General features: G+C 39.8%; 1 protein-coding gene across 8 annotated transcripts in view; it reads right to left on the bottom strand.

Moving 5' to 3' along the window:
* The window catches only part of GRIP1 (glutamate receptor interacting protein 1), a 678,373-nt gene that overhangs the window by 141,236 nt on the left and 518,744 nt on the right, over positions 1-18,393 (bottom strand). For all 8 annotated transcript variants that reach the window (XM_032347119.1, XM_032347122.1, XM_032347116.1 and 5 more), the window contains 4 exons: positions 14,807-14,942; positions 12,166-12,311; positions 4,816-4,899; positions 137-212 (listed from right to left, as the gene is read on the bottom strand). In XM_032347119.1, coding sequence (XP_032203010.1) covers positions 137-212; positions 4,816-4,899; positions 12,166-12,311; positions 14,807-14,942 — 442 coding nt within the window. The remainder of the gene's footprint in view (positions 1-136; positions 213-4,815; positions 4,900-12,165; positions 12,312-14,806; positions 14,943-18,393) is intronic.

Below are 18,393 nucleotides of genomic sequence, written 5' to 3'. Positions count from 1 at the left end.
GGGTCGAGTCTGGAATCGAACCTTCTTTCTTCTGATTCCACAGCCCGAACAATTTCAGTTTTCACGTTCCAACATATTTGCTTGCCCCAGCTTTGTGTAATCTATCTGGACAGCGACACAGAGAGACAAAGTTTACCTGTCAGCAGGTCCTCCAGGACGAACGCATGTTATTACAACTGGACGAGATTTATTTCTATCATCATGTGCTCCTCCTAGCAAAAAAAAAAAAAAAAAAAAAAAAAAGAAAAGAAAAGAAAAGAAAGAAAGAAAGAAATACAGCTTATCAATGTTTTTGTTAAAAAGAATCACTTACGAAATGCCAGCATGGAACTAACGTACATTTTGTTGCTGTGCAGAGGGAAACATGGAAATTTTTTCCAAAAATCTTCTTCATTTTATATAGAAAGTGCTTTTGAAGTCACAATGTCTCCGCCTCTCAATAAATATATGGCTGGATTCAGGGGTGATACAGAAAATATTTAACAACTAGAGTCACAAGAGCACGAACTATTGGTGAGTACCAGCCTAATGAGAACAACCAGTTGTGAGCAAAGTGCAGGTGGCTATCCTGGGGGCCGATGAACCTGGGCTATGACACAGGTGAGTAGGTCTACAACCTGACACAAAGGAAGCAAAAACTAAAGCAAGAAAGAAAAAATTCAAGAGGCTGAAGTCTGTTCCATTAAAGTTGGGCTGTTCAAAAAAATTGGGGGCAAATTTGACAGACTATTTCAAAACAACTGCAATGCTTATATGGAGATTTTAGCTCTGGATAAGGACAATTTCTGCTTAAGAATTCTTGGAAACAGAGAAACTTCAAGACAGAAGGTAATTGATTATAAATTCTCTTCTACATCCAGGACCCCTTTGTAAAACTTCCATACTCTGGGCTCCCCCAGCCTTTTCTTGAGAACCCCCAGATGGCCTACTTATTAGATTTGAGGAGCCCATTTTACATTTGGACACATTGTGGTGTTGGAAGCTTCTTTCTAATTATTCATCTGATACTTCTTCCTTTAGCTTTCATCTCCTGGTCCTTGTTCTATTATTTAGAGCAGTGACACAAAAATGGATGCTCTCTACTCTAAGAAACATTTTCTGAAATTAGGAAACAGTGATCATACACCTGTAAAATCTCATCGTCTTTAGGCTGGACATCTCCACTTTCTTAACTATTCTGCATCTGACCTGGTTTCTTTATACATTACCATCCTGGCTACCCACCTGGGGGTCCCTGGTTTGCCAGTATCTGAAAAGTATGAATATTAACCATTGAATATTCCATCCCTAACGTCTGCATGGTAGAACAGACTGGCATTTCCCAAACGTGGAACAGGTAGAGAGGTCAACTTAAAGAATCTAGCCCCAAAGAAAAATCAAAAGGCATTCACTGCTCCTGATGAACACAAATGCTTCCTTTCTGCTCACTTCTGCTACAAATGATTTATTCAGTCTGGCTGAATGATAAGAGCTCCATTTCAGTATCTCATTCTTTCCCTCAGTTTATTGGCTTCTTTCAAAGTTCCTCTTTACTTACAATAGGAAATTCACAACTTCCTCGGAAAAGCATTTTTAAAATGCAAATCATGACAATAAATTACAGCATATGCTTACCCACATTTATATAAATACTATTATGTAATTTCTCTTTGGCAAGGTGATCGTAAAAAGATAGATCTGTTTTCTCCTGAAGAGATGCTGATTTAGAAAAGGATGGGGGGCCAAAGACAGTACGAGACTTCCCATAATTTTGATCTGGTCTACGTTTAAATCCCTAACAGTGAATGCATGGCAAAGGGTGAGATAGCTCTAAATTTCTTGATATGTGGCATTTTATCAGTATTTGAAATAACAACCAAATTTAGCTTATGATTCTCCTAGTTCTAGACATTTGGAGCTGCAAAGCAAAACAGAGACCACTCAGAAACCAGTAGTATTCTCAATTCTAGCTGCATGTTAGTATCACTCATCTGGAATGCTTTTTAAAAATATCCATGCTGTATGATCTCCCTGATATGAGGGAGCAGAGATGCAACGTGTGGGGGTTGGGGGGTAGGAAAAGAATAAATGAAACAAGATGGGATCAGGAGGGAGACAAACCATAAGAGACTCTTAATGTCACAAAACAAACTGAGGGTGGCCAGGGGGAGGGGGTTAGGGAGAGGGTGGTGGGGTTATGGACATTGGGGAGGGTATGTGCTATGGTGAGTGCTGTGAAGTGTGTAAACCTGGCGATTCACAGACCTGTACCCCTGGGGCTAATAATACATTATATGTTTATAAAAAATTAAAAATAAAAAAAATGTCCATGCTAGGCCCACAATGCAGACCAAATCTGAATATTGGGCTCCATGTATTAGGTGAGTAGACCCTATCTACAATTTTCTAGCTGAGAATGACGGATAAAGTTTCTTTGCCCAAAGTGAAAAGGAACTTAGTGGCAGAGTGCTTTCCCTATTATTCCAAGCTGTCTTCCGTAGGTTGGTGGCAAGGGCATTAACTCAAATTTCACTCTGCAAATTTCAGACCAGACATCATTTTTCATTCTATAGGTGAAAGGTTCTATTATTTGGGGAGTCAAGGTTTTAGAACCTCTCACAAATAGCATTAGAAATGCAATTCCATTCATCAGGTAAAAGCCGGCTTTATTGTTCCAACACCCATCCTAACTGGTGAAGAAGAAATTCACCAATACGGAATGAAGGTCCTCCATCTGTGATACTGTCCTCCTAATACTGTCCTCTTCCTTCCTGAAAGTCCTGGTGTTCTCACTGAAATAAGTTTAGCTCAAAATCCATTGATGCCATGATGTCTTCTCTGCCTTGATAACATCAACCCACAGTGCTTTCTCATTCTGTACCTCATTTGGGGAAGAATCGGGATTCTGAAGGGAGGGGAGGGGGCCACCTTTTGAGCATAGCCGTCTGACCCTTCAGGTGGGCCTCGAACTACTCTAAAAATATAAATGCTTCCTTTGATTCTCCTGAAAAATTGTACAAAATTCCACAAGCTTTTACATTCAACTGATGTACTAAGGGAATGTTTAAAGCCTACAAAAATGTGGTTTTCATAAACTAAAACTGATTCATTGTTACGAAGGTTTTAAAATCAGTGTAACACTAAGAAGTCTATATCTGCACAAATCTAGGCCACATTCAAGTATTTATTCATTTATTTATTAAGCACCTATGGTGAACCAGATAGTATTCGAGGCTCATCCTAGAAAATGCTTATTCTTCATCTATGTACAGATACTTGAAATTCTTGCAAATGGTGGGATGGGCGTTTTGTTGACATTATATTGTCGGTTGTCTTGAGGTGGTTATAGATTTCAAATGCTTCCATTCTTTTTTTGTTCCTAATGATAAATTACTGTTGCTTTAGCTCTTTCATTAGCAATTTGATTTTTTATTGATTAACCATATAGCAACTAGTAATGAATATTTGTACCAGCAGTATTTTTTACTGCAGCTTTTCAATAATTAGGGTTGTAGGCATGTAGTTCAAGTGTGTCATTCTATCATACCTACATTGCAAAAACGGATTTGTATCTACCACCCTCTGAGCCAAAATTACTTCTATACTGACTTTTTATTATATTCTTCTAGTTCCTTTGCGCGGCAATGTGGGAATGGTTAAAGGTAAATGATGAAGGTACAACGCTGCATCTAAAAATAGGAGCTGGTCAGAAAAAGGTAATAATTGCTGGTCTAAATCACTCAGTGAGTTCCACATTTTCCATTTTCTCTATCATTCACTTGGGTACTTTATCAACTTATGTCTTAAATTCACTGGATTATAATTCCCTGCAGATAGGGAGCTGTCTTATGACTCCCTAGTACTCGGCCCTCTGCTGACATGCTGACATGCTGACAAGTCCTTAATAAATATATGATTGATTTGCTAGATAACTGGCACGGAATGGAATCTAATGTTTAAAGCTTAGTTATTTAAGACAAGTCTATATAAGTGAACACATTTCTTTTATTCCTTGATGCATGTATGTTTATTAAGATGCTTAGTTAATTTTAACTAATGTTTTAATAATTTGGATAATAATTTGATCTGGTGAAATATAAAATACAATAGGTAAAGACAAAAAAAATCAAGAAATGTGAAATGTTAAAAAAATTCCTTGATGCCTAAATAGTTCCCTATTGAAATTTATTGTCACACTAGCAATTACAAGATGTTTATCTGCAGTTTTTAAGGTATGAAACAGCTAATAAGAAAAGTAAAATATTGAAAGCCAGAATTACGGCTCAGAATTGATGATTTTATAGACAAGTTGGAGTCACTTGAAATCTTTATTATTAATGTCATTCCATAATAATGTAAATTAAGCTGATGCACATAGGTACTCAGGGATTAGATTGTCTTTAATCCACTCTTAGAAAGCTACAATAACAAAATGTATTTCAGGAGAAAATAAAGTTGCTTAATCCTAGTGTATTAAATCAAATCAAGCCATATTCATCAACGTTTTGGACTCGAAGGTAAAAAAAGTATAAAGGGAAAGCAAAACACATGTTGAAATGTGGTTAAATCAGTAGGATGAATGAATTGATAAGGTTTACAAACAGTGACTTCTTGCTCTGTATTAATGGCCTGAAAACACATCTAGGTTATTTGGATTCCTTGATTCCCACTCATTGTTTTATTTTTTAAAATAATGGTGCAAATATTATAAGGTGACTTTATGCATTAGAAACATCTATTGTTGTTGTTTGGATGACTTTCTAGTTCACTGCTAATATTTCATTGACAAATCCTCCAAGAATATCAGATAATTCATATTTTCCAGCCACCACCTACCTCGTATTACAAAACCAAAGGTATTGCCTTCTTTATGTAATGTGACCTCCACCGTTCGGAAAATAACACTTGATCCTTGAACAGCTGAATGCCAGGAAGAGAGAGAGAAATGTAAGTCTTAAGTCATAAGAACACATCCATTTTTTTGATGTGGCATAAGACACTACAGATCCTGTTGCAAATTATTTTTATTATGAGTAATCAAGAGGCAATAATTTCTTTTCAAAGACAACGTTAGAAAAAATACTTGGAATGTCACACAAATACCATAAAATAGTCTGCACAAGGGATTTAGGCTTAGGCCCAAGTGGAGTCAAAGTCATGGGTACTTACTTCTGTCTTATGTAGCCAGCTTGTAGGTAGAATATACAATAATCACAATGTTAAAACTCATATAACAAGAGAGACGATCTTCATATACTCAGTAAAATTATTTCCCCTTCGTAAAATTTAAAACCAATTTTGATTTTGTAAAACTTGAAATAATGTATTTATATTTATTTTTGCAGCTAATACGGGAATTAAAAGTGCTACTCTCAAATTATCATTAACAGATGATGCTGATGCAGGTAGATTTCCTGACATGATGGAAGCATAGCAATTAACAAGGGTGACCCAAATCAAAGTTGGAAGGCAAAAAAAAATTTTAAGTATATTCAGAATATTACTGCTGTCTAATAAAATAAAGATTAACTTAATTTTATGTAATACCATCAGGCATATGTTGTGTTTGTCTGCTTATTGCTTCTATTTCACAAAATAAAATTTCATGATCAAGTTGATATATCTAATTAATAATGTATACAGTATAAGTGTGTAACACAGGGTATAAGTTGCAGGAAGGTATAGTAACTAAATTCTTCTGTGAGATTGTTTTCAGGAAAGTGGTGAGTATTTCTGGTTATATGGCACACCACTGCTGAATTAATAAAAAACAAATTTCTACAAATGAATATTTCATCATTATGGATACAGGGATGTTTTTATTCAGAAAGACAAAAGAATCTGCAAATAGTAGAATTTGATGGTCTTGGATCCTAATCTTAAATTTGTATAACAATAACTAATTATCTGATGCTGTGTTTATTATCAATGGCACACTTTTTACATTGCTATTAGATCTTGAGAAGTTTATTACATGAAACTACCAACAAAAGGGGAGCCTGGGTGGCTTAGTCAGTTAGGTCTTCAACTCTTGGTTTCAGCTCAGATCATGATCTCATGGGTCATGGGAGTGAACCCCATGCTGGGTTGGGCGCTCAGCCTGGAACCTCCTTGAGGGTTTCTCCCTCTGCCTCTCCCCACCACCATGTGTGTGCTCTCTCTCTCTCTCTCAAATAAATAAACCTTTAAAAAATAAAACTATCCACTAGAAATATATAGATAGACTAGATATAGGTATAGAGTCTATAGATAGAATTTAATTGCATCTTTTAAAAGAACATTTCTTACCATTTACAGATTTTAATTTAGCATTAATTACAACTATTTTTAATTATCAGAAATTCTGAATCCTCAAAGGAATAAACATGATTATGAAAAGTACACAGTTAAATTCACAAAACTGCACACAACGGGCTGGGATATAAAGTACAACATGAATTTGGATCTGCTGAAAAACAACATAAACCTACAGCTGAACAAATGTTTTGGTGTACTGCTGATTTAATTAAATGTCATATTCTTGCTATCAGGGGAATTTTAGTTCATTTTAATCAGCTAGGAACACTACATTCAAATAGCTAAAACTGTTGAGGTACAGTTTTAATTAAATGAAAAAAAAATTGAGTTCAAACCAAATGTTTTCTTATTTCCATGACCCAATAAGCCACTTGAAGTAATTGGTTAAGAACATGATCTTTTTGTTCTACTGGAACAAATAGAAAGGATAGGAAAAGATGTGGGGAGAAATAATTAATGAGCATCTACTGTGTGCCAGAGAATCTGCAGAATGGTTTACAAATATTATTTCATTTAATCATTAAATCAACTTTCAATTGTATACCACCAAATTTTAATTCTGGACCACCTGTCCTTGTTGGCTGGGTGTCTGTTCTGGGAATGAAAGACACCATAATTTAAATTTTGCTTGAGCTAAATCTTGCTGACCACAAAATCTTACAATCAAATCTAGAGTCAATAGGAAGACTTTTAGGATTATCTACAGCTTTAGATTATCCACACTCTTGCTGTTCATCATTTACAAAACTAAATGTGAATGTTGATTATATTTTGATATACTTCATGAAATAGATTTGGTCTTCATAATTTTTGTTTGCATGACTAGATCTTGGTGACTGGGTTTGCATATTCAGTAGCTGGACACCCTATATTGCCACATGAATTGTATTCGTTACTTCACATTTGCATATGTGGACATATGGACATATCGATATAATCTAAGTAAGGAGCTTCCCCAAAGAATGAAATCCAGTACACAAAAGGGTTAGATTGAAATGAATTTTGCCATGCAAAAATTGTTGTATTGTTGTCCCTTGTTTCCATCTGTGAAATTGTATTATTTTACTAGGGCAGATAAGATTTTTCTAAATTATATACTACTCCCCGCCTCCTCAACCTCTACCTCAACAGCAGAATAGAAGTTGGATACTTCACTGTGTTGGCCTTCTGTGTGACTTGCTTTGGGCAATAGGATGTTAAGAGATGTAAAAAAAAGGTTGAGAAGGTGCTCAGGTAGCTGGGCTTGTCCTGTTTTTTCCTTCACCATTGTCATACGTGGAGGAAGAGCTTTCCCTGGGTAGCTTCTGCTTCCTCACACTGATTTCTGGGATGAACTACACGGAGGGGACCTGAGACGGCTTCCCCAGCTCCCCATCATCATCTTCATCATCGTTATCATCAATTACCTGTCTCTCTTAGAACTGGAATTGAGAAGTAAGGAGGCCATCTCAGGGACATGTTTTTTTGTTTGTTTGTTTTAAAGATTATTTATTTATTTATTTGACACAGAGAGACACAGCGAAAGAGGGAACACAAGCAGGGGGAGTGGGAGAGGGAGAACTAGGCTCCCCACTGAGCAGGGAGCCCGATGTAGGGCTGGATCCCAGGACCCTGGGATTGTGACCTGAGCTGAAGACAGACCCTTAACGAGTGAGCCACCCAGACACCCCTCAGGGACATGTTTTAACACATTTATTTGAATTAAAGAAGTCCCTTTTCTGAGGGAAAGCTAGGCTAGTCTGATTTAGCTGATGGTGTAACAGTGAGGCCTGCCTTTGCCAATCAGATGCCGTGGCGGACGTATTCCATAAAATAAATGAAGCAAATGTGTAGCACCAAGTTCTGACTGGAAACACCATTTAAAGACATATAAATATTATGCCAGAAACTACATCCTCTCCAATTATTTAAGCTCATGATAAGGAATGTTAGGTGCCAACTAAAAAAATGAATGACAATTATGTACTATTTCAAAACCCTTTAAGGGGTTATGTCACTATAAAATATGAAGGCACTGCTCCAGACCAAGTTTAATAAAAAATACCTAAGATATGGATTGGTAATAGCCTCTCTAAATACAAAACACCACATAATTTTTAAGTCGAAAAGAACTTCAGAGCTCATGTAGGTCCACCATTCCTTTCTCAGAAAAAATCTGAATTTAAAACAGGTAAGTGGTTTGCACAAGGTCCAACTTCCATTTCTTCTCTGTCAGATCACATACACACAGACACATGCACACGCGTATCCTTCCTCCACTTCCTTCTGGACTCTGGGGGTGGCTGAGCCTCAAATTGCAGATTCCTGAGAGAGTTTCCAGTCTCGGCCTCCGTCGGCTTATCTCTTGGCAATCAGCTCTCTCCCCAGGTTTTCCCCGGCAGCCGCCTGCTCCTGCTAGCTGTCTGCGCTCAGCGAAGGGGCTGCTTACTAATCCCTTCAACCTCCCTGAACTCAAAGATCTTATTAATTTATCCAAATATAATAGAGACAGAGATAATCCGCAGAGGATACATCTCTTCCATCTGATTTCTACCATCGTAGTCACACTTTTGTTTTTTAAAAAATATCTTTTCCCCTTTTCTCATCAGCTTTCATGCATGAGGAAGGACAAGCTGGTATCATCACCAAGTTATGATGGTTTTCAATCCCTGCATATGTCTGATCCCTACTCTCCTCTTTAACTTTACTAAAGCTGTATTTATTCAGGATGTCACTTCGCTTTTGGAAAATTATAACACCCTTTGGGCTTACAGCCTCTTACCTATTCTCTATTTGGCTCCCTAAAATGATAATTCTAAAAACTCAAATATGATGATGATGATCCTTGGCTTTCAAAGCCGTTAAAGGCTCCTTATTGCCCACCTGATAGTATCCAAGCTCCACCAATACGGCTTCCAAGGCCCTCCACCATTTTGTTCCTATTTATCTTGCTGGTCTCATCCTCCCCCTGGTCTTCGCTTTCCCTTTGTGCTTCAGCAACTCCAGTGTGTCATTCTGTGTTCTTACTTTCTTGCTGTACCCCCTGCCTAAAATGTTCCTTTTCTTGGTGGACCTGCAGAACCTCCTTCAAATCCTCTGAAACTCCTAGTTCTAGATAACCCCTAACTTGGCAAATCTCTATTCCTGGCCTTACCCCTGGACAGCTATTCTAAGAGTTCTTTTTAGGAAGAGGTTGTGTTTTATTGATAATTTATATCCCCAATGGAATAAAAATGGTTAATCAAAGAGCATTAGCTCTAGATATCTGGATTCTCTTAACTCCTTGGTGATGGTCTGAGATAGTGATTTCAAAACAAATGGACTCTTTTGAAGTTCAAGAAAACAGTACTTTAGTGTAATCATGGCTAATCATGGTAATGATGGCTGATAGGCACTATGGCTTGCTAAGTGCACGGTGATGATCTAAATACATGATAACAGCCTTGGATTCCTGTCAAAATCCTATATTTACGATAGCCATTTTACAGGTGAGAAACCTAAGGCTAGGAGAAGTTAAATAACAAAGCTAGAAAGGGGAAAACTGACATTTAACTAGTGACACAGTCTAAGCTCTCAATGCTCGATTCTACTGCTTATTCTTGCTGAAGATGAAAAATGGTATAGCAAGGTTTCTGAACACAGACTTCAATGGATTTTGTTATAAAAATACCATTGCATTTTCGGTGTCAGATTTTATGTTAAGAATAAAAACTCATGATTGGTCATATAATACTCAATCCTCGAGTGCTCTCATCTGGTTCCAAAGCTTCAAATACCTTCTATGTTCCCATTACTCGAAATGTACATTTCCAGCTCAGATCTTTCTTCCAAACTCCTAACTCCAACTCCAGTTCTTTTCTTGACATTGCCTTTCTGCACGTCAAATAGACACCTCCACGGTAACATTTCAAACAATGAACAAATCTCCTCACAAATCAGCTCTGCCCACATTCTTGCCCACCCCCAACTAATGGCAACCCCAGCTTCTAGTTACTCAGGCTTAAAATCTCAGGTGGTCCTTGACTGCTCTATTTCTGCACAACCCACATCAAATCTATCCAGAAATCCTGTTAGCTCTACCTTCAAAGTGATCAAGAATGTACCTGCTTTTTCCCTACCTCTGCCTCCGTCCCTCACCTGGACCACTGTATCAGCCCCACAACTGGCCTCCCAGGGTCTCCCCATAGCCACTGCAGTGTCTTCTCAACACAGCAGCCAGAGGAAGCCCTTGAAAATAGACATCAGATCAGGACCCTCCTTTGCCCCAAATCATACAATGCCTTCCCCTAACACTCAGAGCAAAACTTAAGGTCCTCCCGGTGACCTACAGATACACCCCATCCTTTATATTTCTGATCCCCTCTCCTAACTTTTCTTCTTTCTTCTTTCTTTTGCTCTAGCCCAGTCACTCTTAACGTTTCTACGACAACCCCAATGTATTTCTGCCTTGGATCTCAGCGCTGACTGTTCCTCTTTCTGCAGTCCTCTTCCCTCAGAAATGCACACAGCTATGTTTCTCACCTCCTTTGAGTCATTGGTTAGTGTCTCTCTCTCTCAGTGACGCTTTCCTAAGCACCCCATTCAAAATGGCAATCTCACCCCCCTCCCAGCACTCCCAATCCTTCTCCCGACTCTGTAGTGCTGATCACACTATCTTGTTTCCTTCCTATTGTGATCCTGTTTTGTTATCTGTCTTCCTCCATCAGAATGTACAGAGCGGAGGCTGCATTGTAGCAAATGCTCAAGAAGATACTGCTGAACAAATGAGCTATTATCAGTTATTAATATTCAACTTGAGTTCTCACCGGGAGAGAAAAGCAAAGAGCTTTTTTAGGGTAGCGTTCGTATTAGTAACATTAACAGGAGAGAAGGTGCTAGAACAGCCCAGCTCAAATGCAGGACGGCAGTAACACAGAGCATATGTATATATATCACCGTGAATAAACGTATGGACTTTGGAGTCAGGGAGCCTGGGTTCACATCATGACTTGGCTGCCTATATATTTGGGAGAGATACTTAACTTAAGTCTCTGTAAAATGAGAATAATAATAATAACAATGCCTGTCTTGTAGTACTGATTGATTTGTGTATTTGTTATTACTTTTTATGTATTTATTATTTATTTATTTATTTATTACTATTTTTATGGCATCAGGCACTGTTCTCATTGCTTTACAAACACTAACTCACTTAATCCTCACAACAGATCCATGGGTAGGAACGAGTATTATGCCCATTACCCAGATATGGGAACTGTGACACAGAAAGCCTAAGCAACTTTCTCAAAGGCATGCAGTTAGTTAAAGGTGAAGCTGGGGTTCGAGGCTGGCTATTAGACCCCAAAGTTCAGCGCTGCTATGCTGACTCCCCTTATGATGAGGATTAAGGGTATCCATGCAAGTCAGGTTTCTTATCGTGCTGGAGACTTAGTAAGTCCTGAAAATGTGTGGTTCTATTACTGTTATTGTTACTGGATAATAATGCGTTTCCAATCTATTTTCATGGTTCAGAAATTAACATTGCTATAGAAGAATCAACATAAAACACACTAAACATGCTTTTCCTAACCCTGGTCACTAAACACAAAGCCTGGATGGAAATGAATGCACAGAACTTATAAATATGTTGACTGCTCATGAAAGTAGCTTAAATGGCAAATATGATGCACACAGATCACCTTAATGAAACACAAATCCTACATAATTTTATTGTTATCCGTGCTCTTTTTAATTCTTCCGGAGTGGGCTACACATTTATCAATTCAAATAATTTCTAAATACCAAGAAACCCCGCGCTGTCATTCATGTACGGAGACAATGTTGGCCAAAGGAGGGGGGCAGAATGGAGAACCCATTGTTTTAGGCAAAAACGTGGCCCAGCTGTTCTGCCCCAGAGTTGCGATTACTTACAGACTGGCGGCAGCTCATACTCGACTTCAAGAACCACTCTTTCGCCGACGTTCTTCAGCAAGCTGATGATCTCATCATGGCGGAATTTGGCCAGGTTGATCCCATTCACTGCTTTGATGTAGTCCCCCACATCCAGCTGGTCACTTCTGCAATATAGGGAATGTCGCTTCAGCGGACCCGTCCTCTCTACAGGCCTATGTTTTCCACGTTCCCTTCGTGAAAATGCACCCAAGCCCCCAAGGCCCATGTGGCAGGAGCCCCTGCCTTCTAGGGTGCGGCTGTCCCCTCTCCTCGCCCCCAGCCCCAGGAGTAGAAGTACAGCTAAAGGTGGATGAGAGATTCAGCGATTCCTCGCCTGCTGACCGGGATACTTTGAAAGCCCTCTACAGCATCTGCTGTGGTCTCTAATTTTTTCCTAACCCATTGCATCTTTTATTTTTAAAGAGCACCATGACACAAAATAAAGAGGTTGCTGATTGCTGTTTGGTTGCTCTGCCTGTAAAGAGTTGGTTCTCTAGGAACAGAGTATCCAGATCCCGGCACACCAGGGATAAAAGGGACTTTTTCTTCCTTTTTATCTCTATCATTTTGCTGCCGGCCTCCCGGACATTTCCTAGCTCTCAAGATCTTCCCTGGGAGTTTGCTGAGGGCTAAGGAAAGGGTCAGCTTCTTTTGCTACTTATTGCTTACAGCAGGATGAAAGAAGGAAAGAAAGAAAGAAAGAAAGAAAGAAAGAAAGAAAGAAAGAAAGAAAGAAAGAAAGAAAGAAAGAAAGAAAGAAAGAAAGAAAGAAGGAAAGAAAGAAAACAAACTACAATGAAAGCATTGGGTTTCAGTACTATTCTTGCCTCTCCCCGGCATCATAATAGGACTGTGGCTAATTTTGGGTTTTAGGCAGACTTTATTTCTAAGGCGAGAGCAGGCAGTGAGACCAAAGACAGTCCTTACAATTTGCATCATGAACGAGGACCTTCAGTAATACTCTGTCCCCAAACAGAAACACCTAAATGCATTTATTTTATATATGTCCAGCTCTAACCATTCCTCTTGGGCGAGCTCTCCTAACCTGCTCCTGCCTGAGGTCCTTTTCCACGCTGTCCCTCCTCCCTCAGGTTTACTCACTCTCACTGGACAACTTAGCCACCTAATTCTCCATGACAATGCTCACCTTGTCGCTTTTTACTATCATACAATGCTGTTATTGTTCCCACGCTTTTCACGCTTTTTACACCTATCTCCTCTAGTAAATTATAAGCCCTCCTAGGGTAGGGATCTTATCTGTAATTATTTTAGTTTACTACTTGGAAAATGGTAGTGCCTTCAACAATGAATAGTTGGGCACTGATCACACGTGACCGGCACAGCATCACCTTTAATTATGGCATCAATACAAGCGAAGATGGCATTTTTCCCTTCTATTTACTCTCGCTTCCAGGCTATGTAGGAAAAAGTTCTGGAGATGTATGAAGCCCTAGCATCACAGATTGGCCATAACGGTTATAAAATAAAGGAGGCTGTGGGGTGCAAAGAAGGCTCTCTCCTCCTGAGAAAAGGAGATTAAGGTGCTTGTGTTGACATCAGCCTACTTTATAAACAATACCCAGATTATGGAGCAATCAATTAGAAGAAGCTCATATATTGTCAAACAAGCTGATCATCCAAAGTAATCACCATTCTCGATGATGCTTTATAAAGCAAGAGCTCTAAAACTTAATTTGTGATATCATAGACAAGACTATCAGTGTTCAGGATTTAAGACCCATGAACCTCACTTGTAATGAAACCTGATTGTCCCCTCTAAAGTACTTGGTGACTCCGTCTCTAAAGCGAGCCCTCCTGTACCCAGCAAGCAAGACATTCTGCCTTTGGCCACGATTAGGCCAATGTGCCGTTCATCAGAACAAGGACACCGTGAGACGTCTTCATCTAAGCTTTCTATCCTTTTGGAAGTTGTGTCTTTGTCTTGATGAAAGGGAAGCTCTCGCAGGTAGAAAAGCAGAGACGATATGGGACAGGGGGAACTGTCACTCAGACACTCGGAGATGGCCTCCTCCTCCTCTAGGCTCACCACATCCCTCCATGCCAGGCTCCCGAGTACCCATTATGTGGATCATCCTTCCCGTTTCTGTGATGGGAGTGTCTCAATCCCACAGCAGCCCGTCTGCTGTTCAGAGGCACGTTTGGGGATGACAGCCACACAGGCTTTTTAGATTTTTTTTTTTTAAATTTATTTGCCAGAGAGAGAGAGAGAGAGAGAGAGAGCGAGCGAGCACAGGCAGGCAGAGTGGCAGCAGAAGCAGAGGGAGAAGCAGGCTCCCCGCCAAGCAAGGAGCCCGATGCGGGACTCGATCCCAGGATGCTGGGATCATGACCTGAGCCGAAGGCAGTTGCTTAACCAACTGAGCCACCCAGGCGTCCCCACACAGGCTTTTTAAAATGAAAGTCTTCTGAGGGCCTGGTGGCTCCCCGGTGACTTGGTACAGGCCAGAAAAGCTTCTGAAAACATGCTCCAGTACGCTTCTGCCCGGCAGATGGCAGCTGTCATATTTATTTATTAGTGACCTTTTCTGATGGAGCCTCAATTTTTGCATTAATCACCCCCCTGTGTTCCTTTTCCTACATCCCCCTGAGATGCAGTTACCTAGCAGCAATTCCTCCTTGCCGCAGGTTCGAGACTCTGGGCTTGCCGTCCTTGTCAACTCCGCCTGACACGGTCAGCCCTAGGGTGGTGCCCTCCTTCTTCATCAGCTCCACCACGGTGGAGCCTTTGAATTCCTCTGTGAAAAGAAAAGCATTTGCTTTATTAAATGGCAGTCGAATCATGAGATACTGCTGCGCCTGGTGAAGGGACTCCTTCCCATAAACTCTCCCTGCTTTTTCTTTTACGAGAAAAGATCTCCAGCCTCTTTTCCACCGCAGTTTGCAGAGTATCTCAGAAAGACGTCCATGCAGGTTAAGCGGAGAAGATATTCCATTAGAGGTTATTAAAATGGGTACCAATGGGGTAGTTCCATCTAGGGTCACAATTAAGAGGCCGGCATGGGTTATATGCACATGACAGTATCTGCCCTCTGTTTTCTGTCGTTCTCAAGCGACCTTCTCGGGTTTCTCTCCAACGGGAAGAATTGAGAGTTGCAAAATAAGGGCCTAGAACAGAGTTTTAAGTAATGATACAACAAGAATGATTTTAAATAATAATATATATTATGCAGCAGCAAACTCCAAGCTCTTGGGACATTTTGGCTGAATACAGCAATGGACACAAGAGAAGAGAGCTGTCTATAGGTTCAAGAAAAATGTTCCTTTGAGAGGCAGGGCAGAAGGTCATGGCGGAGAGGGAGGGAAAAAAATGAAACAAGATGGGACCGGGGAGGAAGACAAACCATAAGAGACTCTTAATCTCAGGAAACAAACTGAAGGTTGCTGGGGGGAGGGGGAGGAGGGATAGGGTGGTTGAATGATGGACACTGGGAGGGTATGTGCTATGGTGAGTGCTGTGAATTGTGTGAGACTGATGATTCACAGACCTGTACCCCTGGGGCAAATAATACATTATATATTAATAAAAAAAGATAAAAAAAAAAAAAGAAAAATATTCCTGACTCTATTGTTTTTCATCTTTTGGGAAATGAAGTATAATGGCTTCAGTTAACAACTCATATCACTTTGTACAGGATGTGTCACAGTATGGTAAGTCAGGGTGGGTCCTCAGAATCCCCAGGTAACTGCCATAAATCCCTCATTCTACACTTTCAAATTTAAGATCTCACAGATCTTGTCCACACAATGTCTCTATACGAAGAGGGGACTCAAATCTTCTGACTTTAGGCACAACAGAAAGTGAGAAAACTTTGAGCATATCCTTTCTTTCAGAAGTAAAAATAGGTAGTCAACCTTGACCTATCCAGAGGTTAATTATGATAAACGCCATTCTCAAGTTCTCTGTTACATTATTCCCCCCTCTGGATACACACTTTCTGAAGCGGGATGGGGAAATTCAAGTTGCCCAGTTCCTCCTGAATCACATTACGAATTTTAGGAGTTATGATCTTCTAGGACATCAAAGACATCATATTAAAATGCAAGAATGGGGGGCACCTGGGTGGTTCAGTGGGTTAAAGCCTCTGCCTTTGGCTCAAGTCATGATCTCAGGATCCTGGGATTGAGCCTCACATCAGGCTCTTTGCTCGGCAGGGAGCCTGCCCCCCCGCCCCCGCCTGCCTCTCTGCCTACTTGTTATCTCTGTCAAATAAATAAATAAAGTCTTTTTAAAAAAAAATGCAAGAATGGACTTTCTTCTTCGAAGTGAAGAAACCCAAAAGGTTACTAGCACACCTCTTCTCCTTCCTTAATTACACATAACAGAGTTAAATGTCATTTCAAAAATCTATAGGAATGCTTACCATAAAGTTTTTAAATTGTTGCTGCTGGTATATACTACCTCACTAGCCAATGAAAAAACTCAAATCATGTTCGGGAGGGAAATTTTCACTCATCTGACCTAGTAAGGAGAACAGAGTATTCCAGGAAGGAAGGCGAGGGGCCAGTATCCACTGGTATCCTCACCAATGTACTGAGTCGCATTCCAGGCAAGGCTTTCAAGATTGCCAGGTCCTGTGACCTTAGCAACCTAGAACACCCACTGTTTCATGATAGACTCATGACCCTGCATATGTGAGTGGTACTGCTTTTTAAAGTAGAAGCCAAGGAAGAGTCTATGAGTGTGAATGATATCAGCTTCATTCTCTACATTTTGTATGAGAGACCAAACCATAATTGAAATTCAAGGATCAAAATTCTTGTCATGCATATATAAGCACAGGGCCTTTTCCATCATTTACCAGAAGGGTTTGAAACAAAATTTCATCACTGTATGCATTTAACCTGTAACCCCTCAAATCAGAATAAAACAGCCCCTTCTCCCTCCCATAAAAACATAAATAAGCTCAGTTGTTATTTACAGAGCCCAACTTAACAACCAGTCCCTGTAAGTCATTCTTGGCAGGAGGTTAGGTATACATTATGTTCAAAATGAGGTTAAAAAGTTAAAGTAATGAGAATGACATAGCAGATGATGACTAGATACAATATAGAGGCATAATGTGCTCAATGATTTTGCCCAACAGAAGAATTCTTTGCATTTTCTTTAAATACGTAGATTGATCCTGTATATTTAAGCATTTGGTCACAGATCTGTACCTGAAGAATTGGAAGAATAGTTTTTTAAGGGCCTATTTCAAAGGTCAATCAGAAATGGACAAGGAAGCAACTATGAAACACTGATAACTGGTATGGGAGAAATAAGTTTTAACTAACAGGACCTTCATTCCTACTCAGGTTTTCAAGAACATGTTTCCTGCCTAAAATGGGATACCTACATAGGTGCAGACTTATGGGATGTGGACAACGCAGTTCTCTCCAGAAGGGACCCAGGTCCTTACCAGGCTTCTGGCTGAATCCTGGAAATCTAGAAAAAGCTTAATTCCTTTAGTTTAATTTGTTCTTGTTAAAATATAAATCTGCCTGGGCTTCTTTTTAAACTGGTAATAGTCAATTACCTTCTTATTTTAAAATCTTTCTAAACTTTCCCCAAGTGCTAGTTTTAGTAACTTGAAAGAGAAAATATTGACGCGCCAGTTAATTGAGTAATTTGTGCATTCATGGATTCGAGCATTTACTGAGTGCCTACTATGAGCCAGACAATGAAACTCAAGAGATGCTTGAAAAAGTCACAGATGCTTGCAGCCTAGTCACAGAGGCAAATGAGTCCCTGGCCACCATGCCAGAGTGTGTTCTGGGGCAAGGTGGCCACAGGAGAGACGGGCTTGTCTATGATGTAAAGTGAAGAGCGGCTGTTCCCAATGCCGCATGTATTTCACAATTTTGTCTCCTGTCTAATCTGTCTGTATTTATCGACGAGGATAAGCTGAGCAGAACAGACTAAAGGAGGAATCTAAATTAGGTAAAACTCAGGAGTAAAGAGAGAATATTGTTGCAAGAAAATGTGCTGAATCACATGAATGTTAACTGCCAGTAAGCATATCTAGACCCCAAAGGACTGACTAAATCTGCGGATATTTCGAAGAAACAGGAGAAAAGCAGCAATTGGGAGAGGGAGGAACATGCTTCTGGAGTTTACTTCCTGCTAATCTGCACTCTCCATCAGATGAATCGATCATGTTACGTATTTTTTGGTGTTTCATGTTTGCATAATGATCTAATGACAAA

The sequence above is a fragment of the Mustela erminea genome, chromosome 6 (assembly GCF_009829155.1).
Source record: "Mustela erminea isolate mMusErm1 chromosome 6, mMusErm1.Pri, whole genome shotgun sequence".
NCBI lineage: Eukaryota > Metazoa > Chordata > Mammalia > Carnivora > Mustelidae > Mustela > Mustela erminea.
Note: the sequence above shows the minus strand (reverse complement) of the source record. Positions and strands in the feature narration are given on the sequence as shown.